General features: G+C 40.5%; 2 protein-coding genes across 5 annotated transcripts in view; one reads left to right on the forward strand and one right to left on the reverse strand.

Annotated features, from left to right (window-relative positions):
* Positions 1 to 8,620, forward strand: part of ARHGAP10 (Rho GTPase activating protein 10) — a 144,843-nt gene extending 136,223 nt beyond the window's left edge. Inside the window, exon 23 of the mRNA XM_051619965.1 lies at positions 7,812 to 8,620. Coding sequence (XP_051475925.1) covers positions 7,812 to 7,900 — 89 coding nt within the window. The 3' untranslated portion in view covers positions 7,901 to 8,620. The remainder of the gene's footprint in view (positions 1 to 7,811) is intronic.
* Positions 8,621 to 12,837: 4,217 nt separating this feature from the next.
* Positions 12,838 to 27,460, reverse strand: part of NR3C2 (nuclear receptor subfamily 3 group C member 2) — a 213,532-nt gene continuing 198,909 nt past the window's right edge. For 3 of the 4 annotated variants that reach the window (XM_051617248.1, XM_051617250.1, XM_051617251.1), the window contains exons 8-9: positions 26,722 to 26,879; positions 12,838 to 16,495 (exon numbers count right to left, since the gene is read on the reverse strand). In XM_051617248.1, coding sequence (XP_051473208.1) covers positions 16,340 to 16,495; positions 26,722 to 26,879 — 314 coding nt within the window. In that variant the 3' untranslated portion in view covers positions 12,838 to 16,339. The remainder of the gene's footprint in view (positions 16,496 to 26,721; positions 26,880 to 27,460) is intronic. The other variant, XM_051617252.1, reaches the window with a different exon arrangement.

Consider the following 27,460-nt stretch of genomic DNA (forward strand, 5'->3'; position numbering starts at 1 on the left):
GCTAACTAAATATGTCTTCTATTTCCCAAAATGTACCCTGTTAACTCTCTTAGCACTGACTCAAAAGTGTGTGTGGGGGAAAGTTTTTCTCATAAATGAGAATCTTTTTATCCTCCTGAACCCCAGTAAAATGTTCCTAGTTTGTTTAATGAGCTGAAAGAAATGGGAAGCTCAGCAAAATCTTACTTTTTTCTTTTTCTTTAGCATGTATTAGAAGAAGAACAAAATATCACAGACAATAGATAAGTCCTTCCCTTTCTCTGTGATGCTTATTTTAAGTGCAGACAGAGCATAGGACAGTCCTGTCGTCTGCCTTTTCCCAAGCAAGTAAATAATAAGCCTGGTCTAGATTTCATTTCCATATGTTTTTTTCCTAAATGTAAGTTGGTCTGGGGCCCCCACTAGGTTTTTCCCTACTAGCACTCACTTTACAAGCTTGTACTTGATGTTTCCTATTAGAGCTGCCTCGCAGGCAAATCACGTCTGAATCAAGTTAGGTGGGAAACCTTTTAAAGATGAATTAGCTAAGCGATTGCTCTTTTTAAAGTCTCTAACATCAGTTATTTTAATTTAAGTTTTTTAAAACATGACTGATAGGGATCTTCAGCAGACATAAAACTGTGTACAGAAAAAAATGTAGTGCATGGGGGGAAAGATCTGATGCAGAGAAGAGAGGCATTTCTAATGCAGAACAGCAAGGGTTGCACACCTGTTGTGTTGGCATGGGATAAGAAAGTCTTTCAAGAAGCAGTTGCTTCTCTGTCACACATTTGTATGAGAGCAATGTTAAGATTCTTTTCTTATGGAAAGAGATCACTAGAAATTACAACAAAGCTACCATGATTTTGGCTCACCCCAGCTGCAGTTGAGTTTTTCAGCTAGAGAATTGGATTATCCAAGTAAGGAATTTGACTCTGGCAGCTGGGGAGAAATGTTTCAACTGTACGATTCTTTTTTTGCCATATCACAGAATCATGGAATGGTTAGGGTTGGAAAGAACCAACCCCCCTGCATGGGCAGGGACACCTATCACTAGACCAGGTTGCTCAAAGCCCCATCCAACCTCGTCTTGAACACTTCCAGGGATGGGGCCTCCATGACCTCCCTGGGCAACTTTTTCCAGTGTCTCAGCACCCTCACACTAAAGAGTTTCTTCCTAATGTCTAACCTAAACTCTTCCAGTTTAAAACCATTACCCCTTGTCCTATCCCTTCACGCCCTTGAATATCCCTCCTCAGCTTTCCTGCAGGCCCCCTTCAGGTGCTAGGAAGCTCCTATAAGGACTCCCCAGAGCTTTCTCTTCTCCAGGCTGAACAACCCCAACTCCCTCACTCTGTCTTCACAGGAGAGGTGCTCCAGCCTTCCGATCATCTTTGTAGCTGTCCTCTGGGCTTGCTCCAAGAGCTCCATGTTGTACTTGCGTTGGGGGCTCCAGAACTGGACACAGTACTCCTGGTGGGGTCTCACAAGTGCAGAGTAGAGGGGCCGAATCAGCTCCCTCAGTGGTGATTCCCTTATCATACAAATAAGGTTGGAAGCTTGGAAAAAGGTTATGTGGCTTGCATTTTGAAAACCTAATTGCCAGTTTCGCAAGGGAAAGATCACCTTAAGTGATTTAAGTTTCCTGTTTTGATTTATTCCACTGGATCCTGGTTATTTTATAGCCATTGTCCTTGCCCCGCAAGGCTTTCAGCCAAAGGTAGCCATTGGCAGAAAAAAGGAGGAGAGCATGCAAGTACGAAGGCTCTAGCTGGACCTACATAATAATGTAATGGTCATTCCATAATGGTTCCCAGCAGGTTATGTCATGCTCTGTCAGCACAGGAAGGTATTCTCATCAAGAGTGCAGAGCAGCTTCCATATCTGAAACCTCTGCAGTACCTTGACAGAGGCCTTTTGTTTGTGTGCTAGGCATCCCTGTGTCTATGCCAGGATCAAATTCCAGTGAATCAATCCAGGTTTAGTTACTCAATTTAAATTCCCGTATGCCCTAATAAAGCCCCCAAATGAAGGATTAAAGTAATAATACATCAATTCTGCAGCTCCACCAATAACTATCAAAGTGACAATGCATCAGTCAAGTTGACATACAGCTAGTATCAACCATTAAAGTAACTGTTAAATTAATGTCTACGAAAAAGTGCTGCTTCCATTAGTGAAAGTTTTATCTGTCTCTCCTTTCTCCACCCTGCCTGTCTCACTTTTCTAATCTCATTGCTTTCATGTCTCACTGTTAGTTAAGATTTTCTTTTCTCTTCCCTCTCTTTTCTACTTTGTTTCCTTCTCTTTTTCATTTTCCTTCCCTGTTCTTCTTTGTCATCTCTCTTACTCCATAGATGTTGATTACAGCAGTTCTCTCTTACCTGTTATTATCCTAGGTGAATCTTTCTGGCTGCTCTAGCCTGAGACAGGATAATGGCATTTAGTGAAGTACAGTCTTGCACCTGTCATAGCTGCTAACTGTAATATTGGTGCAAGAAGGTAAGAGTTTAACCTTTACACCTATCTCCATTTCCTGTTTCTAAATGGAAAAAAAATAATCTGTGTCTCAGGCTGACAAGGTTAGATTTAAAATTAAGCTTTACATTACCTGATAGGAATCGGTATAGAAAGAACACTTGTATATTCAAGTATTTTCAATATTGCATGTATGTTGAGCTACCTCAAATCCCGTAGTCTTTCTATTAAAGTGTCATAGAATATAAATGCTGAGGTGCCATCTGGTAAGTTAAAAATAAAAGGCAATGTTTTTTATTTAATTGAACAGTGTAAGAAAATGCATAATATAATTTGAACAATGTCCTCTGGATTATTATTTTTTTTTTAAATCTTCAATTCATTTTACTTTAGGCTGTGCCAATATTTTTATTTCCCAGTTGCTACAGGCCATATTATTGAAAGCACAGAACAATATAATTTAAGTGAGTAGAGGCAAAGCTTGAAGAGTTTGCAGCTGGGTAAGGGCACATGTGGGAAGAAGCAGAGTATGATCTCAGACTGCAAGAGACATATGCTGCCTGTATATTTTTGTAGTTGTTCCTGAAGCAGATATTCCCAATAATCGTGGAAAGAATAATCAGAATGTCTGGCATTGAAACCTTGCCAACCTTGGAACGAAGTGTTATTAAATTTCTGGTTCTTGAAAGAAACTGCTTAGAAGTTAGTAAATGGGAATTTCACTAGGGACAAGTTTTTTAGATAAGGTAAATAGTGTTTACACAACAAAATTCCTTGGCAGTATTGCTAGCAGGAAGACTTCCTGAAAACTTGTCAAGATAACTCTAATCAAAGCTTTTTAGAATTTTAAAAATCAGGTTTTAGGGGAGAAAATATATGGGGAAAACTGATGAAGTGTTTTGTTACAGTGATTTTCCTCAGGAAAGGTGTGGCACTGATCATCCCTACCAAGAATTGTAGGAACAGAAGAAGCTGTGTCCACAGAGCCATTGCCATTGCTCTCTGTCTTTCCTAGTGAAAGGAGAAAACTCCTGTCAGCTCAGGAGAAAGACCCCAAGTCTCAATGGCTATACGCAGGTCACCAAGTTATAGAGCAAGGAACTCAAGGCAACTCAGCTGACCAACCACTTGCCTCTATTTTATAGTGAGCCAAACTGTACTTTGGGCACTCTCTCTGTTCGTTATATTGACTTGATCTAAACCAGCTAAAATGGGAGCTTTGACACTTCTATATAGGGAAGTCTCCATCTGCAAGTTGAATCCTACCTTCGCTAATTCTTTGTGGTGTATCAGTGTGTTTGCTCTTGTTCACAAGCCTGAGCCCTTATAGGCAGACTGTTATTTGAGGTCATACAGAACATCTTTAGCAGAGTCAGGAAGAAGACCCCTTGACTCCTAGCCCTGTGATGGTTCTGCTTCTCACAACAGACTTCAAGGAAACAGCAAGTTTTTAATTTCAAATTCCTTTAAAATTTCATGCTAACCCTAAGCATGCTACATGTCTGTGTATTGCTGCAATCAACTTTACCCATAGGGATTGATTCAAAAATCCACAGGGATTTCTAAACACAGAGTGCTTGCAAGGACATTTTGTTGCTTTAATTTCTTGATGAAAAATGGCACAATTGAGTTCTATGGAAGTGTATCCTGGTGTTTTAGTGGTTTTAGCAGTGAGATTTTTGTTGCCCACAAAATGCAGTGCTCATTTATGTAGCTTGCTGGGATCATTGCTTTGGTAAAGTAGTCTGTCAGACAGGGAGGCCCTTTTGGGCCAGGCACCATGTACCTTAGATTGCCTTCCTTGTCTCTGTTTCCTCCCCAGGCAGCTAGGTTTCACAAAGATGAGGAAATCGGTGTGAAGGTCCTGCTAAAGTCAGTGGCACCTAGGCAATGAACTAATCCGACTGTGAAAACGAGTCTTGGTCTCATTTCTAGTCGAGACCTGTGAAACATTTCAGCTGCCAAAGCAGAACAAGATCCGCTTATGGCTCTGGGTCTCTGGGAAGAGCTGCTTGCAAATTCTATGTATTTGCAGTTAGGTAATCATAACATTGGCATTACTGAAGTTTTTCCCTAAGGAGAATAAAGAAAAGTAAGAAGAAATGCTGCAAATACCAAGTCAACCTTAGTGTGTTTCTTGAGTAGGTGAAATCAGAAGACCTCTTACTTTGAGACCTCATGGCAAGTTGAAAGTCTGTTCTTGTTTTTCATTTGAGTTGGTGTGAGTGTTACATACTGTGTCCTGATGGTCAGATTTTTCCCTTCTCTACACTGCCTCTGCTGGAGTGAGACTGCTGTAATGGTTGTGCAGCAGCAGGTACTGAGGAAGTTGCCATCTCACTCTTGTGTGCTCAACTTTGCTTCTCTTTCCGTTGTCCTAAGAGGCGTTGATGGCTTTTGGTGGCGGTTTTTTGACTGGTCTTGTTGTGCAGTCTTGCTATACACTTCTGAAACCTTGCTGAGAATATTTACTTTTTAGTTCCCTGCTCTGTATCTTCTACAGTACAAATATTTTCCCCTCCTGTCCTGAGCCAACATCAGACTTAGCCCTATGGGATGCTTGGTGCAATAATGAGCTGTAGTTTTAAGGCCAAATGTGTGGTTTCTGCAGCATTTTTAAATGAGGCCGGCCTGAGAAAATGCTAAGAACTATAATCGTTGTTGACAGAGAAGAAATGACAGAAAGGGGACACTATGAACATCTTCTCTTGAGCAGGGTATTTTTTCAGAAAAAGTATTTTCAGAATAGTTTGGGTTCTTTTCAGAAATAGGGTTTAAGAAGATCTGCATGTGATAGCACAATGCCTTTTGTGTGGTAGTGTTTCTTATTTTAAATGAATGCTGTTGTACACTAAACTTTGGAGATGGATTAGCAAAGAAAACAGGATCACTGACACTTAGAGCAGCTTTACATTTGGATGGCCTCCTCATTAATATTTTTTGCCTACAGAAGTAGTCAGGGGTGTACCTGAGTGTCTTAACCCTTCTTGCCCAAGGCGATGTGAATGGGGCCAGAAGTCTTACCCAACATGACAGTCGCCGCCCCTGCTGAGTATTAGGAACTGCTTCTTGCTATGTTGTTTTGTTTTTTTAAAAGACGGATCCCTAGAAATTAAGATTTTAGGTGTAATCTGAGTGCTAATTCTTTCTTCAGTTTTCACAGAGTCTGCACAAAACTTCCAATAGCAAATAAGGAGGCCCTGAGCTGTGTAACGTACATGTACAATATTTCTTGTCCTAAGCTCAGTTGTAGCATCCATGTCTAGTCTTCTGGGATGAAGTCCAGAAGAGACTTCACTCAAGTCCAATTGCTTGGCCATCGTGCACTATCTCTGAATGTATTGCAGTGTACAGAGTTCAGTATTATGTTATCGAACTTGTTTAGGAAATATTTCTTTTGACATTGGCTGTTGTGTGGAGCCAAGTGATTCAGCACAGTTCGAGCATTTCTTCACCTGGATAAATTTAAGGTAAATGTAAATTTCCATGTGATCCCCTCAGATGATGGCTACCCTCATGTTGAACAGGACTTTGATGTATAGACACTGACCTGCCAGTAGTATCTATCCTCTCACTCATGTACATGGAGGTTGAGCTCCAGAGGGCAAGTAGAAATTTCCTGCTTTTAGGTTTTCTAGTTGCTTTTCTTCCTAATCTGCTGTTTTTTGGAGTTCGTTTCCTGCAATGCAGATGTGCTTTATAGGCATGGGAGAGGTTTGGCTGCCTGCTCTTGCTGCTGGCAATATTTTCTGGAAAGGGTGGAATTACAGCTGCTGTGGTGGAACTTCTGGAGGGAGGTTTGTGGCAGTGTCAGCGATGCAGTTTCAAATGCATGTGTACTCTGTAATTGTGGAATAAAATGACAAAGGGAGAGGAGAGCCTGCTAATTACTAATAGTAATGTAAGTTACTGTGTGTGCGCAGAGATCCTTAAAGGTAGTTTTCTATCTATTATTTTCCTTTGGAATCTTTCTGTCAAACATATTCTTGATAAATATAAGCCCAGATTTTTTTATCCAAATAAAATTATCAGTGTAATTTGAAAGCAGTTTTGTTTTCTGAATTCCTTGGAGGTATAGCTGTTGTTTAAACCATGGCTTCTGAGCACAGCTTCTAGCTACACTGTCTGACAATAACAGGACACAAGGAAAAAACTAGGGGAAACAATGCTCAAGTGCTCAAATTTAGAGCCTTGCAATGCTTTTGAAAGTGAGGCTTAACATGTTGCCCTCTCTGAACTGAGTTCCTTGACTTGTAGAAGGCTACAAATACCACATTCTTCAATGTGTTAGTGTGTTTTAAATAAAGCATGGACATGGCTGGCAGCATGTTTCAGCACTCCTCCTCAAATAATGTCTGTCTCAGAAGCACTGCGAGTTTAAATTAGTATGGTAGAGAACAGAGTAGGTTACTAAAAATGTGGGATTTTTAATTACGTAGGTAAGTAGGTACATGTATTGTGTTCTTATAAGAAATTTGATAGGGGAATTTGAGGAGTTTTTAGTCTGTTTTCCAAAGAAATAAGGCTTACGCTTATTTTTTTTTATCTTCCTGTCAACTGTTGTCAAAACATATATAGGAAACCAGATTTCATTAATTTATTCACAAAGTACCTTGTGGGGCATTCAGAGTCCAAGCTGAATTTTTTCTTCTTTTAGATTCACAAATACTCTTGCATAACCTTCGGCGTTAGCAGGGGTAAACACTTAGGATGGCAGTAAGGAGCAAGAGCCTTTGTGTTTTGTGAATAGCACTGCGTATCTGAATTTCAGGGAAAGGATTTTAACCAGAAAAATTATTCAGATTTTGTCCACTGGTCTCTTCCAACAGCAGCTCTGTGAAGAGGTGATACTTGGAGTGAGACCTGGCTCATTTTTATTTCCCCTGTAATCCTTTACATGCTTACTTTTCATGCAGCATAATGTCCTCTGCCATTATTCTGCAGCTCTGAGCTTCCAGATTCATCCCCTCTGCTCAAGACAGATTTTTGGTCTTGCTTTAGCCACACCTACTGAAATAATTTCACACTGATTGATACAAATTCTAAATTCTCCCCAAAGGCATCCAGATTTTCTATTTTATAAACGCATCCTAAATTCCATGAACTGTTGTTTCCTGCACCTGAAAGCTACTTCAATGTGCATAGTTGCAGAAAATAGTTGAAGCACCTGTATTACGTGAGTATGTAAGCTAAGTTAAAATCATCTTCGTCTTTCCAAGTTGGATTCTTAAACTGGTTATTGCAGAAGACTGGATGTTTTTATGGATGCTTTGCCTGGTGTCATGATTCTAAAGCTAAAAGTACTAATATAAGCATAGAAAGATGGGAGTAATTTTTTTCCTTTTCTTTTGCAGTGCAATTTTCCAGAGAACCAGGATGGCTAGAAGGCACACTAAATGGCAAGAGGGGACTTATTCCACAGAATTATGTTCAGTTTTTATAGCTTTATGCATTGAATGCCAAGAAGGTGTACATGGTATCCATGGATTTTTGTTATAGTCACTTCTCCCTGCATGTGTGACTGCTTTTAATCGATGAAGAGCCTGACTATGGGTTGAAGATCCTAATCTGTATAAAGACATTCAGTGTTGCCAAATATGAATCACAAAAAAAATTATTCTTTAACTGTTGGAATGGATGGGGGAACAAGAAAGGGGGATGGAGGGATAGGTTAATTTTTTAATAGGGTGCTTTTTTTCAGTTGTGAAAAGCAGTAGTGGTATATTTGTTTGCAAGATAACTAGCATCTTAAGTCAATTATTTGGTTATCTGCCACTCAACTATTAATTGAAAAAGATTTTTAGAAACTTAACGTCCTGGAGATTATGCATTGATAACCAGCATTTTTAACAGTGTATTATTTGGGTTTGGAAAATACTGTTGGGTTAAAAAAAAGCTATCATACTGACAATTAAATTTATATTTCAAAGTGGAATAGATAGTATGGAACAGGTACCACTAAGTAAAATAATAGGTATTGAGACATGACATTTTTCAAATGTCTTCAAAGAAAATACTAGTTTATGTTGTGTGTATGATTTCATTTATTTTATAGAGATAAGACACATGAACTTTTATTACAGGCTTCTGTATGTCATGGTTCCTTTGCTACTCAGAAATATCACTGTAAATGAAATAAAATGTTATTTGCTATTTGACCTAAGTCATTCCTACGTTGGATGTTTTGCTCTGGTTCTGTAAGTTATGCTGTGAAATAAGTATTGGCAGCTGTATGGAGTCAGCCTCAAACAGGCTCCAATGGGGATAGAGAACTTTTCTCACTTAAAATAGACAACTCTGCAAGCTCAAGCCCAAAGAAAAAGAGTCTTTGGCTATGATCCTTGTGCATCCTGGAGGCATGTTGCATTTTATCTGTTGCCTGTCTGTCTAGCTCCTCCTTGCGCTTCCCTTTCTTCTCCCTGTGTAATTGTCAATTCCAAGGTCTTAATGATACTCTGTAGTATCAGAATCCTCAAGTAGCTGCCCCATAATTTGTAAAACTATTTGAGTAGTAAGAGAGTTATCTGTGGTTATAGAAAAAGCTTCAGAAATCTTGTGGTGTTTAAGTCTGTGCCTTGTGATTAGAAAAAACCAAAAAACACAACAGTTCCATGCAGTTTATCATTAATCTTTGTATTTTTCTCTCCTTCAAGGAGACTCTCTTGGGAGGCTGTGGAGAGGATGCAGGAAAATATGATGGGATGGCGTGCTAATACAGGCTCACCTGCTTGTTAAATTGGACTCTGTGGATTTTGAGTCATTTACTGCAGATATACTTAGATTGCAAGTTCTTCTAACTAATGTGATTAGTAAACCAGTTAATGGCTAATGCTGCTTTATGGGTGGGATGGCTTTTTTCTCCCTTAAGATTTAACTCCATACCATTATTTTGTTCCTTTGCGCAGACTGCATAGACCATTGGAGTGTGCACAAATCATTTCCAGATGGAGCCATGGTGGGCCAAGTCCGTGCAGCTCTCCAGCACTAAACCTCATTGTTTGGAGGAGTTTCATTTGGTGTATTCTCATGGTATCTGAGCAGTGACTCCCTGCCATAGAGCTTTTAGGCAGTTCTTGTTTTGGCATAGTGGCTAAGTAAATGCCCCAAGCACTGAAGATAACTTGGACTTCTGTGAAGGAGATCCAGTTCTTCACTTTGCTCCTTGGCTCAGTAGTAAGGCAACAGTTGCACCAGTACATGCAGCAACCGATTGCAGGTTTCCTCAGTCACCTTTGTTCACATGGTAAAGCACTGTTCCAGTTGGCAATCATGTCTCCTGGACCAACAGCTCTGTCAATTTGTGGCCTTAAAGAGTCATTCTGGAGACAGGAGGGTGTTTGTGTGTCCAGACTTGGTTTTTGTGGCTACCTGTTGTTGGTGAAAATGTTGAAAGGAGAGGGAAAATGTCTACCTTTGATACTAGCCTGGTAGGCGAGGCAGCAAGGTGTGCTGGCTCCTTGGGCAGCAAAGCTGAGAGAACTTGAAGTTTACAAGCTTTGTAAGTAGCTTCCATTTGTTTTGTTGTTGCAAATGTGCAGTGCATGTTTGATCTTGTTCTGGCTGCTGTCCTCCAAAATTCTCAGTGTTTCTCAGCTTTAGCTCTGTGATTTCGTTTTGTTTTGTTTCATTTTTTTCCCCTTTTAACTGAGGTCGTTTAAAAAGGCAGATACAAAGAGAAACAATCAGAGACTTGGTGTCTCTTCTGTCTAGTCCTGTGAGCCTCTTTGTTTTTAGGTGAGACATCTTGAGACTCTTGGAACTTCTGGAACCATGCAGAACCTAAACAAGAAGAAAACCGTTCTACTGAGCAGAGGCAATACTAATCCAAATGTTCTCATGTCCTAGATGTTGTGTAAAGGCAGTGCTGTGAGCGAAGCCAGATCAGATCTGGCTTTCAGGCTAGCCTCTCTGCCTACGAGGAAGTCAGTTGTGGTAACTGCTACCCACCATAATGGGATTCTACCATCAGCCCAGTCATACTTGTACAGCTGTGGCACATTCAATTTTTCATCCTCACTGCTGAACAATGCTCTAAATGATGCCCTTGTACTGACTGGAAGTAGAGATTTAAGGATGTTAAAAACTAAAACTATAAAGTTAGGCCCTTTTCCCATCGTTGGAGCTTGTTTTCTTTCCAGCAGGTGGGCCTTAGGGCATGCCTCTTGTCTGTCTTTTCCATTGTTTTTGTATCTTTGGGAAGAGGAGAGTAATGCACTGTTAAGGCTGGAAGGAGCAGAGGGAACTGGTTGTGGAGAAAGGGCTCTTCTCTTTTGGCTTGGCAGCAGGAGTGGTCATTCTCCACAGGTCTGGCCTGACTCCATCCTCTCATGAGGAATTGCACTTATGTCTCAGCTGTGGGTCCAGGTTCAGCTTAATCCTCAGTTGGGTTCCCCCCTCCTAGTTACTGTGTGTAGGGGCATGTAATTGGCAGGTCTCAAAAGCTGAGACTCCTGGTAGTGAGGGCATGGCACAGGCTGAACGCTAGAGAGGATGCATTAGGAAAAAAAACGAACAACCAACGTGTGCTTTTTATGCAAAACAACATTTGCCTTGCCCTCGCTGTGGGGCCAGAGATTTGAAACCCTCAGTCTGGGGATTAATGACGAAAGCGTGTTTGCTGACTAATTACTGGAAAAGCTGAGACTCCCAACTAGCTGGGATCAGTAGGAATTTACAGTCTGTGTTAGTCACTGGGCAGCATGCAGCTCTATGCCTTGCCTGGGCAGCAGTTTCACTCTGCTGGGTGAAAAAAAATGCCTGGGTTTTTAGGCTGCTGAACATTGTTAATCATTGTCTCGGCTGATCTTCACAGGTTTCCTGCTGATGTCCAGTCTTTCATCAAGACTGAAAGAAAAAAAAAATCTCATTGGCTGATTTATCTGCCTTGCAATGAAAATAAGTGTGCCTGGTACATTGCTTACAACTTTTGCTAGCTGAGCCCCTAACTGTATCACAGAAGAGACTCAGGGAGAAACTTGCCTTTCTCAGTGCTCTTTTCCTTGTTCTCTTTCTCTCAACCCATTTCTCAATTCTTACCTGGTTTGCAATTTAAAGAGTGAAGTCCATCCATTGCTGACAGAGGGCTTATGTAGGCTGTGAATGCACTGATGCTAAACATGATTTAACTGCAAGTCCCAACTGGAGTTTCTCCTTTAAGTTGGATATGCCTTGGAGAGCATTTTCTACATCAGAGTTCCACAGTGGTGTTGCCCTCAGCTGGTCTTGCAGTAGCCACAGGTAAGCACCAAATAAACATTGATAGCTATTGATAGCTATAATTAAAGTGTTCTTTTAAAATCCTTATGGCATGGCATGTTTTACCTAGCAAAATCTCTGAAATGAAAGGGCATTTTTTTACTCCTTTCTCTCTTAGTGCTATCATCTCATCCTAAAATCCCAGGCTCTGTAGATACCTTAAAGAAAGCAGTGTCCCGGCTTGGGCCAGGTTACAAGTTTCATTATGTTTTTAAGTAGTGATAGCGTTTTCTTCTTTCTAGAACAGCATGTGGCAGGTACATCTGCTTGTTCACATATGGGAAATTTTTCTTAACACTGCTGATCCTCTGCTATTCTTCCCTTCTGACAATTCAGCAAACAGAAGGCAGGTGCAAGGATTGTTGGCAATAGAAAGTTTGTGTAGCTTGTTACTAAAAACCCCAAATGGTCTTACAGCACAGACTTAGCTTCCTGCAGAACTTCACGATGAATTTTTGAGATAGATTATGCAGAGAACAAACCAGGATAGCAAGAGTTTGATTTCCCCTTCCAACTATCTACTAATTATAACTGGAAAAGACCTGATGGTGAGAAGGCAGTTTGATTTAGTCACTGGGGAAACCTTGTGTTTATAAAATAGCTAATCCCTCTTTCCATGAGAGACATTCTGTCTTTAGTCAATAGGTACAGCAGCTCTAGGCTGACTGAGACTGAAGCCAGACTTGTCTGGCTGTTGAAGGTTGCTGTTTGTACCTTTGAGTGGGATGTCGCTCCTGTGTGTAACAGGCTCAGCACATCATCTGGCCAGCACAGCTGTCTAGGGCAAGTGAACCAAATTCCTCAAGGTTGAGCATTCCTTGTTCTACAGCCTGAGAAGCTGCTCTCTGGCTGAAGCCATCGTATGTGCTGCGTCATCCAAATTAATAGAGCTTGATGAAACCAAAGTTCTAAGTGCATGTGTATTACATTGTTAGTTACTTTACGTTACTTAACATAATTTCTAGATGAGCAGAGGCTTTTCTCTAAGGATATCCCTGCACCAGCACCTATCTGAGATTAAAATGCAAGAAATACTTGCAATCAAACCGGTTTAATTAATGTATATGTGTACAATTTGTATTAAAAAAAAAAAAAAAGAAAAATAGGTACTTGCAGACATTAGCGTAAAGACCAAACAATATTTTCTATTTATTTAAAAAGCTTTAAACATACAGAAGCAAACCCCTAATTATAAATGCATCATTATGCATAGATTTTACTGTTTACACCATACTGCTGGCTGCTTTTATTTTTCATCCAGGAATCTATTTAAACTCCAAGAATTCTTAAAACATTCCTCTGAGCTTCCTGGCCTCAGAACTGCTGTCTATCTTACCAAGTCATTGACCTCCAGCTGAAAACATTGCTCTCAAAAAAGAAAAAGTCAAATCTTTAATAAACAATTAAAAGTGCATTAACTGTAGAATTGTTTAATTTCATAAATGTTTAAACAAGTCAGTGAAAAACACCACCCTGTGAATTAGCTTTTTGCATTATTGATTGTAAAGTATCCTTTTAATAAGATTTTGATATTGCAAACTTTAGTCTTTGCTATTTTCTTTTGCGCAACTGTTGAGTTGCACCACGTGTAGTATTCCTGAAATACCCACTGCAGTACATGAACACTATTTTACATTTTTAACTGTGTATACAATGTTCTTGCTGTATATCCCTGTTCCTTCTTACAACAAAATGATTTGGCTTAATGAACAGAAGCCCACTTCTAAAAGGTGTTTTCGTTTGTCTTGTATTTTGCAGGAGACAAATGCCTATTTCATTCTAAACAAATTCAAAATAATGTAACTTCCCAGTAGCTAAAAACTAGGGTTGTTTGGTTGTTTTTTTTTGCTGTACACAGGTTGAGATAAAAAAAGTGATGGCTATTCTGCTTGTGGCCTTGAGAAGAGAATACTGCCTCTTACAACATCTATATCCATTTGTATCTGTTACTGCAATGATCCCTAGCAAAAAAATAATAATCAATGAATGGTTTCATAAACAACAGGTGATTAAAGTAAAGGATTTATTATAATCTGCTTACAGTTGTTTGCAAAGACAGACATACGTTTTTGCATAAAGATATAAATTGCTTTTTAAAACTAATTTAGTGTGTTTAATTATATGAAGTTTCTGTGAATTATGAATTGTACCAAACCAAGATTAAAAGTAATAAGGTACAAAAATAGGAGCAAACAGACAACAATTTGGACTGGGACAGGCATTTAACAGTGAAGTGCAGAATATGGCTTTGCTATTTTAATCAAGCAAAGTTACTCTGAGACAGAAAAGGAGGCAGTAACTTTGTTAATATAAAAAGCTGCTGCAGACTGTATTCACCCAGAACCTGGCTTTGAAATTTTCTGGTTTAGACTTAAAAAAAAAATGTAAATGAAAAGATGGATGTATGACTGCATCTTTACTGTAAACAACCAGTCTGCGTGCTGTGTATCTCACGTTGGAAGTTTGGCTTTCATATTGCTGTGCAGGTCAGTATTTAAAGATCTGCCTATGAATTAGACTTCCAAAATGCAAATAATATATGTATGTATGTATATATTTATATATATAAAAAAACCCTCTCTGAATACAGTCTTTACAGATTACCCATTGCATAAGGCAGGTGTCATTTAAAAAGACAAGTAGCACTGACCATCTTCAGTGCACCAAAGCGCACCTCAAAATTTGGATTCAGAAAGGGTGTAGAATTCTTAATTCGACCACCATTTAAAAGAAATGCTACATTCTGACCGGCCAAGGGACAAACCAGAGCTCAAAAATACCAGTGGCACCCAGAGAGAACACTATAGATTAGGACTCTGAAAAACTATTCTATTTAAACATGAGCATGTGGTAGCAACAGTTGAGCCTCTGAAAAGTTCACCTGTCCTCTAATCTACTCCAAAATTTATCTGCTTATAAATTGTGAAATAGTGAAAATCACCTCAAAAAGTTTTTCTTTGCAGTCTTATTCTAGAGAAAACGTTTTGAGACAAAATCAGACCAACTGAGTTGAACTTGTAGTGTGAACATTTGTCTTCTCTGATGTTTTCTGATTATTACAAAAATGCTTATAAAATTTACATACAGTTTATCACTAAAAATTCCACTCAGCTCATCTGCCCTTCTCAGTACCTTTACCATCCCTCTCACCAGTACAAATCTGTTCAATATACTTACTGTAATGATCTGCATGTTCCCTTCATCATAATCAGAAATCGCTCTCCCCATCTGAAATAATAATCTGACCTTTTAAGATGTTTTATGTATCCAGTATTCAAAGGAAAAACAAACAATCTGGGAAACCTTAATAAAAAAAGAAAAATAATTCAACAGCTTATTCGCCCCTGTTCCCCTGAGAGAGAGAGGGAACAGAGGGCAAGAACTCACTATATCATTAAGCAGCAAAAGCTTTGGAGAGACTGAAATTTGTCTTGTTAAATGAAACCTTTGAAAAGTGGCAAACACAACATGGTGTAGTTTCCTAGAGAAATATGAAGCAGGATTTCTAAGATGTGCTCAAGTCACATACACTTGCAAGCAAGACAAAAGGGAGGAAAATATAGAGGAAAATAGAAAGGCTTAAATACAACTGAAAAGGTTAAGTGTGGTTATTTACAACAGGTACTGTAGGATGGTAAATTAGATATGATGCTAAAAAAGGCACAGCTTTCCCTTTCTTAAATACACTGTAAACGGTTCATTATGCATGCAGAACATTTCACTTTACAAAAAAATTACCTTGTTTGTTTAGACAAAGATAGTACTTAAATAGTCTCCAGCAAAATAGAGTTCTTTCAAAAATACTTTCCCATTCATCCTATTAACCATTAAAGATTTTTGTCTCATTTACAAAAGTTCCTTACACCTTATTTCAGGTCCTTCACAATTTATACATACAGCAATGTACAGTACAGCAAAAGACTGCAAAAAATTATTTGTAAAGCCAGCACAATAGATACTATAAATTGATACCAGGGCATTTGTTTTCACATCTTATCCTTTTTAATTAAATAGTAAATGGACACTTAACACAGTGTATATCACCTATGAGGGGATAACATGGGATAACAAATGCCACAGGTGGGGATAACAGAGTATTCCACACCAAATGTTCTGTTATTACTTTACACATTAGGGTTTGTGTGTGTGTATACATGTGTGTATATATATAGCTTTTGTTTATTTTTACAAGAAAAGAATATTAATGCCCCATATTGACTTTACGTTTTATGTGCAAACCAAGGGTAAGCTTTAAAAAGTTCTCATTAGTTCTCCAATCCTTTTAAAACAAGCAAACAATACCAGAAACTACATGGCATATTTAAAACTCCATCTGTTAAAATATCAAAATCAAAGAGTTATTGACTAGATATGGCTTTTCATCCAGAGAAACAGGAACATTTTCTAAGTGTTTGAGGGTTATGGGTAACTTCCAAACATCTAGGTCTTGCCAAATCCCAGTCAACTGCTTTCCATTCCCCAAACCCTTCATATGATTTTAGACTATTCAAAAACTGCTGAACGAGTGTAAATAGCATGTTTAAAATATGGTTTCTTGGGTCCTTCATGGGTGTGGAATAACACAGGGAAACTTAAGGCAAAGTTCTTCCATTTAAGACATTTTCTATCACTTCCTGTGAAAGTACAGGGGCTTGGCATTCCCAGATTCCACCTTTGGTAGCTGGTCACTGATGATTTCCACCAGCATTGCTGGAAACTCTACTTTCAGTGCCTGAGACTCTCGGAAGGTGTAGAAACAGAATTCCAATAAGTCACTAACGAGCTGAAATACAGAAAGAAACGCTTTTTAGGAAAAACACAGAGAGTTTCACATGTGAACAACAGTTTACTGGTAATGGATTATTACCAAGAAATGGCCCCTTACTCTGACTTGGCAGTCCATTAAAAGCAAACAAACTCAAATCCTAAAGTGCTAATTAACTTCTTAAAAATCAGCTAGGAAAAACCAAGATACTGCAGCTTTGATTTTTCAGCTTTAGCTGCATTTTTCATTTTGCTAAGGGGCAGCCAGGAAAACTACAGGTACTCAATGGCTATGAAGCTAAAGCTGCCAGAGGGAAAAGATCAGCCATAAACTGTTGTATCTCTCCATTTCAGCTGCATACATGTTCATCTGGGTAACTTCAGTGCACTCTTCAGGGGCCACAACCTACAACTGCCAGAGCAGCTGATGTTTTTAGCTCAACAACATGAATTCTCTGTCACACTTTCATTTCAGGTTTTATAGCATCACAGTCTGTATGAAATTATTCATCTGGTAAAGCATTTCTATTTATATATGAATGCATTTTTTTAAAAACACACACCCCAAGCTTTTTTTCCTGCTTACTATTCACTGAACTATAAAGGCAATATTTAGGGAAGTATTTAATTTTGAAAAAAACCCCAAACAAACACAAACCTCAGTCCTTTGTTTTTCTAGTGGTGGCTAAAAACACTCTTTTGCTTGCTCTCAGTTGATTAAGCACAATACTGAGAATTTTAAAGGTAAACATTTCTAATTATCTCTTAAGAGAAGGAAGATCTGTTCTGTAACCTGGTACTTGCAGTGTTACCTGTTAGCATGGGACCACCTCTACCTGCAGAAAAAAGCTGAACAGAACCACAGAGTGGTCAGGGTTGGAAGGGACCTCTGGAGGTCTTTGAGTCCAAACCCCCTGCCCAGGCAGGACCACCTAGGGCAGGTCACACAGAAACGCATCCAGAGGGGTCTTCAAAGTCTCCAGAGAAGACCCCACAACCTCTCCGGGCAACCTGTTCCAGTGCTCCATCACAGTAGAGAAGTTTTTCCTCATGTTGAGGTGGAACTTCCTGTGTTCTATGCACCTTCTGCTGCACTGTAGCACTCCTCTGGCTTCCTTTGGGTGGCAAAGGTTTTCCACAGATGAAACCCTATCACAGTTGTACTAAATGGCCTACAGGTACCATGAGCTCTTTGGTGCATGCAAAAAAACCCCACCACTGATCTTAAAAGCACCAATAAATTCAGTCTAATGACTTCTGCCTTGCCTCAAAGTTGTGGTTTTGGCATTTGTCAGTTACAAAGCATGGGAAATGTAATCAAGCTCCAAGAACTGACATTAATTTTGGCTTTTGAACTGTGTTTTGTACTATTTTTTCCAATCAGAATTGGAAACTGCAGCTTATCTTTACAATAAAGCAACATGCCATTCAGGCAAAAGAACTGTAAAGACAAAACAACTCCTTCCAGCATTACTGCTCTGGGCATTACTTCTATTTTCATGATAAAAACAAGGCAAAGTAATCTTGTGGCTCAACCCACAGCCATGCAGGCTTTTGCAGGGTTGGTTGTACCTAGTACGCTTTGATACAATCAAGGAATACTTGTTCATGACCTTTAGTAGCAAGAGTATGTTGGACCCTGTGCAATCTTTAAGAAAAGAAACCAACACCAGTCAGTCCAAGGGGAAGGTGGCTTCTGAGGCACTCATGAATTAAGGTCCATCTGGGTTTCAATTAGCATATTAATTTCCATTGCAGTTCATCAAATTACTGCATTGGATGGCTGAAATAAAACTACAGCCTCTGCTATTTATAAATTCAGAAGTTACACACAGCTTAATCTATCCTTGCAAAGGACTTAAACCACTTTTGCTTGTGTAGTTTATCAAACACAAATCTGTTGTTTCCATTATTAACAGGTAGAGTTGCAGCAAAGCCTCTGTCAGAGTAAATAAAAATTCGACCTCTGGAAGGCAGAAAATAAAATAATAAAAAAAAAATACATGCAGCAACAGCCTACCATCCTGGAGCACCATATCCTAGGACTTATTTTCAGAACTTTCACAGCTGTTTTTCCAAACATATAAGCAGTTTATGAACAACACAGAGAACTGCTGAGATCACTCAAACACACGACTTTCTGCTACTCCACAAGTCTATTTGCTGTTCAGTCCCAAAGATCTGCTACTGTCCTGAGGCAACGCCAATTAATTAAACTAAATATGCATGCTAAATAAGTAATATAGACATCATTTGGTTTTCAAGGGGAAAAAAATACTGATGTTCAAAGTTTTACCCATTTAGAAGCAGGTTGTTTCTGCATATACTGTGTGCCAAAAATACTCCAAGCATAAAACCAAGCCAAGCCAAGTAAACCGTCTCTTTTTTAGTAGACCTAGATTTAGATCTACTAAATTAATCTAGGCCTACTACCTAAACAGCAGATTTCTAAGTTGAAAAATTTAGAAATTGCCACTACCTCCTGACCCTGCTGGTGTCACCAATTACCAGCACCTAAGCAAACTAAGCCTTGCACCCCAATGCAACCTTGATGGTGACCTGATGAATGTCCTGCTTTTCCTAAGCTTGAACACTAGTAGTTTCACATCACTGAATGTGAGGGGGTTGGGAGGTCATCTCTGACACACTGCCAAACCCCCCCATGCTGTGCTGATGGCTCATCTTCAGTGCAAGTCTGGCAAATCCCTCCCTCATCACACTTGTGAGATGCCTCTGAATGCAGTCAGATAGGTCTCACAGAAAAGCCTATGTGGAAACTATTAATTCTGCCTCCTCAGCAAGCTTTTAGTAGTGTCAAATCCATATATATGTCTGGTGAGTATGTGGACAAAAGGGGAAATTAATAACATTCACAAAGAGAGCATAACGTAGTCTATACAATAAATGAGTTAGAAATCCAGTAGGGGAAAAACAGGATGTCCTCATGGATACCATTGTAACATTGCACATTACGAGTCACCACAGAGGAGAAAGGTTAAGTTTACAACAGTTTAAAAGAAAACACCAAGAACCTCTGATCATGTAATACTTGGGTTTGGAGCCTTAAGAATAATATATATTCTATACCTATTTAGTCTGTTATAACTTCTCATTCTCTCTTTCTTTCTTAAGCAAAGTTAACAACTTTAAACTACTTGACAATAATTAAGCAGTTTAAGAATGCATATTTCCTTAGCACAGTGCAAGTGTCACAAGGAACACGGCTGTGGTCACGATCTTTGCAACTGCAGCCTGAAAAGCTTGTGTGGCTTTTAGGATTGGGGAAGTATTTCTAGCACTGCTTTAAAACAAAATAGAATTAATGTGGGAGAATGGAAGGCCAGTTCAGAGGTACTAAAATGTAAACAATGTAATAAGGTCAGCTAGAGGAGGCTGCAAGACCAAGAACCGAGCCACAGCACTGCTCTGTTCTGCAGGCATGTTCTCATACATTTTCAAAGGCACCATCCCCCTCCTGCCAGCCCAGCAGCTTTTGGCATGAAGGGATGAAAAATTCAGGTTCCACAGGCAATGTTCATTTTGAAATTTGAGTACCTGCCTCTGCATCCCAAGCAACATCCATCTGATATAGTTTTGATTTATAACAGTTAAATAATTTAGCTAGTCTGCTTTAAAAGAGATGTTCCCTCTTTGGTATGGAAATGAAAAAGTTTGCTTTCTTTTGTAACACACAAGCTCTGTCACTGCAGTGACAGTGACTGATACACCACAGGTTACAAGTGAGGCAAGGCAAGCTATCCAGCACCTCTAAATTTGACTTACGAATTTTATAGATCAAATACACTCTTATTGTTCTTCTAAGGCTTGCAAAATACCTGTGCTCTAAGAACTCCTGACTACATTTTACCTGACCGCTTTTACCCTCTGCTTCTGGTAGTTTATATTGGAAATGCTGACACCTCCTTCAGTAGAGCAGCGTGAAAGGCAACTCTAATTAAGCTGTGTGAATGAAAACTCACCGTTTTCACAAGCAGTGCAATGAGAAACGTAGTTACCTCTACAGTCTCCAATTATTTCAGCTACTGAAGCAGGCTTCTGAAGAGTTACAGCTTAGCAGAGTGCAGATGAGTGCAGTTAAGGCCACGATTAAATTAATTCCCGTTTCTTTGGGATTCAACCAGGATGTCGTTCTTGCCACTTGTAGGAAGTGTTAACTCTCTTTGAAGCTGGCAATAAAATGCCACTCAGTACCCCTGACAGGATTTCAAGCCCCTCCCCGCATGCAGGGGGATCTGGCCGGTGTGGGGGGACAGGAACTCGGGAACTGTCTGCTCCTGGCAGGCAGGGCTGGGCTGTGCCCAGCTGGGTCCTGGGGATCTCCCAAAATGGAGACTGCAGCCTCTCCAGCGGGGCAAATGCCTCTAAATAAAGTAATATGAGCTAGGCTTCGGGGTGCAGACACACAGGTCAGAATTATCACATCCATGTCACCCAGACTGCTGTAAGACATGACAGCTCTTAGCTATAACCCTTCACCACTTTAGTCATTAATTGTGAAGCTTTCTCTCAGCACTACCCGACACAGTTTGCTCCATTTAAACATTTTCAAGGGTTACAGCAGTCTTAGTAATTCTGAGATTTTTTACTTAATCAATCCTCACATTTGCATGCAAATTAAGCACGTCTGAGAAACAGGAGTATTAATCAAACATAATTTTCTGTTACTAGGGTGGGGTCTCCATAAAATGGACTTTTTCACCCACACTGTTCTTCATAATTAAAAAAATGAAACCTTTAATGAAGTCCCTGAAGTTAATACAGTTACAGTGACCTGCGAGCACTTGCAGAATTTTTAAAGCAAAAGGAATTTATTTTAGTTTGGCAATCTCACCATGCCCTTGTATTTCCAGAAACGGTAAGAAGTGCCTCATTTGCACGGGTGCACATTTCTGTGCTCAGTTAGTTTTCTGACTTTAAAATCTCTCACAATCTCCACGTGGGGTATGAAAGCCCACAGTCACTTCTCTATCAGGAGCATCTTTGCGATTAAGCCTACTGATACAGCAATTAAGACAGCAGTAGAGTAACAACACAATGCTGAGTAATTTCTTTCTATTATTAGCTGCAGCTATTACTGTCAGAAACCTCAGTGTTCTCATATAAATATGACAAAAACTTTATTGCCAAAAACTTTCTCTGTCCCTTTCAGGAATGGGTCTCTGCCTGCTTCCTACAGGGCAAGGAGTGGGTGTATGTTGGGTGGAGGAACCTTGCAGCTCTACATGATGCAACTGTGCAGCTCTGGTGACTACCTGCAGAGAGCCAGGCTCCTTGCAAGGACAAGCTGCTGCCCATCAGCTGAGCAGTGCTTTTTCCCCTCTTGCTCTCAAGAGCTGCACGTTTCAAACTGCAGGAGTCAGGAGCCTGCTGCCTTGCTAAGGTAAGAAGCAGTAGCCGAGGCCAGCGAGCCTCCTTTCCCTGAGGCAGCAAAGAGCCCTTGAGTGGGTTTGGGACTATCACAACCTCCTGCTTTGCTCCTTTATGCAGAGGATCCAGAACTAGCTGCTTATGAAACCTTAAATTCTAACCCAGAGAGAGAAACCTCCTGCAAACATGGGGAAAACAAGGTAAGACAAAGGGATAAAGCCTCTGATTACACCTACGCAGAGTATTTGTCATGCAAGCAAGGAATAAAAGGTGGATAAAATGCCTATGGATTAGTCACCAACAGTATCTAACGGGAGCAAATGTGGAACCTAGTTCTGCCTGGACAGGTGCATTTATCTGACTGAGGAAGTGCTCTCATTTCTCTGGGTTTTCTTCATAAATATGTCCACACCAAAACCACAGCACCTGACACCTGGACATGAGAGGATCCTGACTTGAACTAATTTTGTATGCTTTGGAGGATGCATGCAAACCCATAGTACCACACACCAATGAAGCATCCTCAGCCCTTGACTCAGGGTAACCCCAGAGCCAAGTCTCCCTTGCTCTTCTGTCAACAGTAGTGGGGTTCTGTCCTCTTCCAACAAACACCTATTAAAGTGAAGAAGAGATCCAACCATCACAAACTGAGCAAGACCACCCTCAGAGTAGGCCATGTCTATGTTAGGGAGCTGGGAATCAATTTATCACTGGACAGACACCTATTAGCTGCTGCAACATACACCCACGCACACTCTTGCATTGCTGCTGCTTCTGTAGGAGCACTACCAGGAGTGGGGACTGGATGTAGCCTCTGCGTAAACAGAGAAAATACCTACTCAGAGAACTGAGACACTGGGACAAGAACAAGGCTCCAAACAGCTCAACAACTGTGAGAGACAACTTTGGCAGATCAGCAGCAGGAGTAAGCGTACCCAAAGAGGTGCTGGCAACAGCTGAGGGGCTCACCTGTGGCCTCGTATTGATGGGATGAAGCACCTGCAGAGGCACACTTGCATCTGCCACAGCGTGCCTTGCAACCTGCCCCTTGAGGATCTGTTCCTTCAGCGTTTTCAGTAAGTGTAATCCTGGCACTCTCAGCCTATGGAAAGATCCACCTCAGCTATAAAGCATTCCCTTCAGAAACCATAAAAAATTAATTATTCAGCAGCGTGAGACTTAAAGAATTTATTTTTTGTTTGGCAGAAAATATCAACAAGCAAATGATGGTGCAGCGCTCTGCCTTGCCAAGACAAGGGGAAGGTTCACATTAGGGTTTTATGTCATGGCATCGAAACAAAAGCCCTCAACTCAAAGTCTGTTTAATATCAGCCAGATTGAAACCAAATTCAGCTTTTGTTCTGTGAACCGCCTAACCACACACTGCACTCTCTATATGAAATGAGGTTTGCCATGCAAGATACAACCCTTCCTGCCAAAGCCAACAGGAGATGTTGAGGACGATCCAAATGAAGTTTTTGATACCATGTGTAGTACATCTGTTTCTAATGTTCCCGCGTGTCGTTTGTCTGATCACATAATGCAGTTCACCTACATCCAAGTGCTGCATACGCATCTCTCCCTGAAATGCCCAGGGCCATTCATGGGCACAAGACTGAAGCCTTCATGTCTGGGGTGGAGAAGCTGGTTGTCCTTGCTATGCTATGGTCCTCAAAACACCACTCTGCTCTGTGAAAAGATGCATGCAGGCCAGCCACAACAGGAGAAATACAATCCCTGCAAGAAGGAAATACGCTGACTATATTGCTGCCTAGAAGATACCAACGCTGGGGGCGATCCATCCACACAAGCCAGGCTGAGCCGCAGCACAATAACAAGTACATGCCAACAAGCTACTCCTCCCTATCTTCTCGTGCCGAGGGAGAAGATGGGCACGCTGTGTAACCAGACCCACCCTGTCAGCCAGTGCCTGCTGCATCAGCAGCTGCTGCTTCCACACAGAAGCACCAGGCAAACATGGAGCACCGTGGTGCGGGGCCGCGCTGCTGGGGCAGGGGGCAGGTATGCACACACACGCGGTACCAAGCCAGGTTTATCTTGTCTGCTCAGGATGGGTTTGGATCTTCTTTTTTGGTTGTGCTGTTGGTGCTCTGAGGCTTTATGGATCATTACATAAAGCTGATTTTTTCCAATACTGAAGTGCCTACCTGGCCTTCTTGAAAATTTCTTTTTTGCCTCACCTCAAAACTTTTCTACCTGCATGTATGTTCGATCTGAGGATGAATGATTTACTATACTGAGCAATGTAAAACCATCTTGTTTGGGTTTTTTTTTTCTTCTTCGTCATACTATATAAAGCCAAGCATACTGTAACTTGATATTCCCATGTGAATTAGTTCACATAGTCCTCAGAAGACTACTTAAAAATGAGGCTGAAGAAAGCAAGTGTGAAGGTGCAAAGGAGCAGTATTTTGTTATTGTTTATCACTACATTCAGGTAAAGCAAACTCCACAAATGATGAGATGCTACTTTGCTCTGATGGAAGAGCTGGAGGCAGCAGGACGGCTGAATAAACAGGAATTCTGCACCAGTCCTTTGGGCTTGAGCTGCAAATGCCAGTGCTGTGGCTACAGCAGCATGTAAACATGGGGCCTCAGCTCCAGTTAGACTTCTAGCACCAAATATATTCTGATCCTTTAAAATTAAAATGGAGTAAGTTAAAAATATACAGATGACAGCTGAGAAAGTGCTCCTCCTAGACTAAGGGATTGAGCAGAAAATTTGCATTTACATTTACAGAACAGAGAAATTCTGCACTAACAGGCAGTGGGGGGAGAACAGGAATTCTCACTTCTCATTAGTATTATCACCATTCTAAATTTATCCTGATGGATTTAAAAAAATCAGTTTTAAAGAGAAAAAATAAACAAGGGCCATTGTTGAACAACTCTCTAATATCATCTCTGAAAGGAAGCACTGTTGTGCAGACAACCAGCCTTTTTAATGGAGAATGCTGACAATGGGACTTTCTGTAAAAAGTCCTTTGTAAGAAAGTGCTCCATTAAAACAAAAGTAATGTAAAAATAGTGCAATTAAAAATTAAATAAAATGCAAGAGCAGTCTGCTTCCCCTGGTTAGCTCAGCTCTCAATGGTTAATGCTGTGTTTTGGAAAATGTCTGTAGGACATGGTAGCATTCTCAGTAAACGCAATTCTGTCATCCAGTCACCTTAAACACCCATTTAAATAACAAATCATAGACACTGCCTGTTCTGGAGAGGATTAGAAAACTCCATAAATGCAGGGGTTTGTTATGCTGCCCTGAGGTTCAGATGTGAATACCTTGCAATTGATTTTATCACCCATCCCCTTTTTTCCACTCCAACGCTACAACTTCCTTTGCTGGCAAGGAGCAAGTGAAACTCGATCTCTGAAGAATGAGCTGTTACTGTAGCACTAAATAATACTCTCCCTGCCTCCCACTAAGATTAGCAATGTTTTAATGAACAACAGAACAATATTTGAAAAATAATTCCATATGTACATTCTGTAAACAGACCTCAGGCCCTTATACAGATACGACCTGAAGTGCACCATACTATCTCTACAAAAATGAAATTCAAGTACAAAGAAGTATGTTATATGCAGGGTCTGAAAGTAAGTGCTGTAGGTTATTAGTACAGCAAAGTTACTTCCCTGCCCATGTAGGACAGAGAACAGTTTTCTCCTTTGCTGCAGTTACAGGTTTTCATCACCCTGGGAGGTGATCAGCTGGGCTTCAGGCTCTGCCCATGGGGCCCCTCCTCTCTTGTACCCAAACCCAACTAAAGGTTGCTCTCACAGGCCCCACAAGTCCCCTGTCATTTGCTGCACCATGCTGCAGCTTCAGAGAGGATGGGAGCCAGCCATGCTGGCCCAGGCAAGGGGCTGGTGCCCTGGGAAGTCTCAGAGGACACTGGGGAAAACCCCTCAGCTTGAGGAGACCATTACAGCAGGGTCACTGGCCTCCTCCGCAGTGACTCCAGGCTCCCTTATGGAGAGCACGGAGGTACATCCCTGCTGCTGCTCAAAGCATCTGGAGGGGTACATCTCTACACTTACCTGCATTTTACTGGCTAGAACCAGGTTGATCCCAATTCAACAGCTCAATGTTACAGACACTCCTTCTGAAACCGCAAGCTGGTCCTGTGCACAGAACCCACCACAGCCCTTCAGAGTGACTCTAGGCTGAAGCACCCCTAGCCTGGGTGTGTTTTAGGACTGAACTTTTGGCTTCCCATGTCAATCACCACATCTCATACCTGACACATGTAAAGCAAACTACTCCCACTGAAATGAGACAGGGCAGTAGAAATAACTTCACAAAACAGAGACTCTTATACTTGAAAAGTTCCAAGAAAGCTTCAAATACCCAAGATGGCTCCAAGGTCTTAATCCGTCTTTTAAAGTCATCATTATTGCAACCCCCACAGTAAAAGATCACCAAATTAATTCAACATGTATTAGCACATCAGGCATTCTAGATGCGTGACACACTAATCTGGCACGTCTCATTGAGAACTTAGGGTCACAGCTAACATCACTTCTCCTGCTGAAGAGCCGCTGACCCCACTAATAGCTCTACTAATCTTAAGTGACTGGAGGAACTGGAAGGACTGGAGGAACACACTACCATGTAACATAGGAAAAGGCAGCAGGACCCAGCCCTTAATGACTTTTCTTATTTTATTTGGCAGTTGTCCTTAAATTCATCTAACAACTTCTCTCAGCTGCTCCTTTAAAAATAATTTCATTTTCTGTTCTCCCTGTTAGTTAATACAATCAAGGATTACTGGTTTACCTTAATGGAGAGATTTTTGCTTAACTTGTCTGCACTCCCTGAGGAGTTATACTTACATCATGCATGGAGTCAAGAAGTTTAGTCAGTTGGTAGAATCTCTGCCAGCTTTGCCCAGAGTTACTTGGACATTTAGTTACCATCTTCTTTAGTTCTTTAATGTAATTTGCCCTCATTTCTTCAAATGCAGCTTGGCTTTTGAGACCATCCTTGGGAACTGTCATTGAAAAGACAGTCTTATATTAATATTAACTGTATTGCTTATTCTTTTGATGTGCATACTTTAAAAGTTACACAAGTTAATGGATGAAAGAATTAAACCATTAAGCAAAGTCCATAATTTTACAGACATTGGTAAGGAATCTACAACATCACACAGACTTTCAAGTGATTCAAGCATCCTCTGCAGATGTGTGATTGCAGAAGCTGTGGCAGAGAACAAGATAACATCTCAGCAATACAACACATGCTAACCTCATGCTGAAACTGTTTTTAATACAACCCAACCACACACACACAGAAAAAGGCAGATGGATCAAGGATTTTTTTTTTGAAGTTCAAGATGTGATTTATCATTCTTGAATGATTCCCCACACTTAGCAGGAGAGAGGAAGGTACGGAATTACAGCTGTTATATGCAGAAATGCTAGATCAAGTGACATGTTTTTATGCCATCAAGTAACATCTAGAATTTCTTTGAATGTGAGTAAGCATCTGCATAACACCTAGAACAGAGCCATTATTCTACATGAAACAGAAGACTATTTTCCAAACAGGCATCCTGACCCACTGTTTGAC

The sequence above is a fragment of the Apus apus genome, chromosome 4, assembly GCF_020740795.1.
Source record: "Apus apus isolate bApuApu2 chromosome 4, bApuApu2.pri.cur, whole genome shotgun sequence".
Lineage (NCBI taxonomy): Eukaryota > Metazoa > Chordata > Aves > Apodiformes > Apodidae > Apus > Apus apus.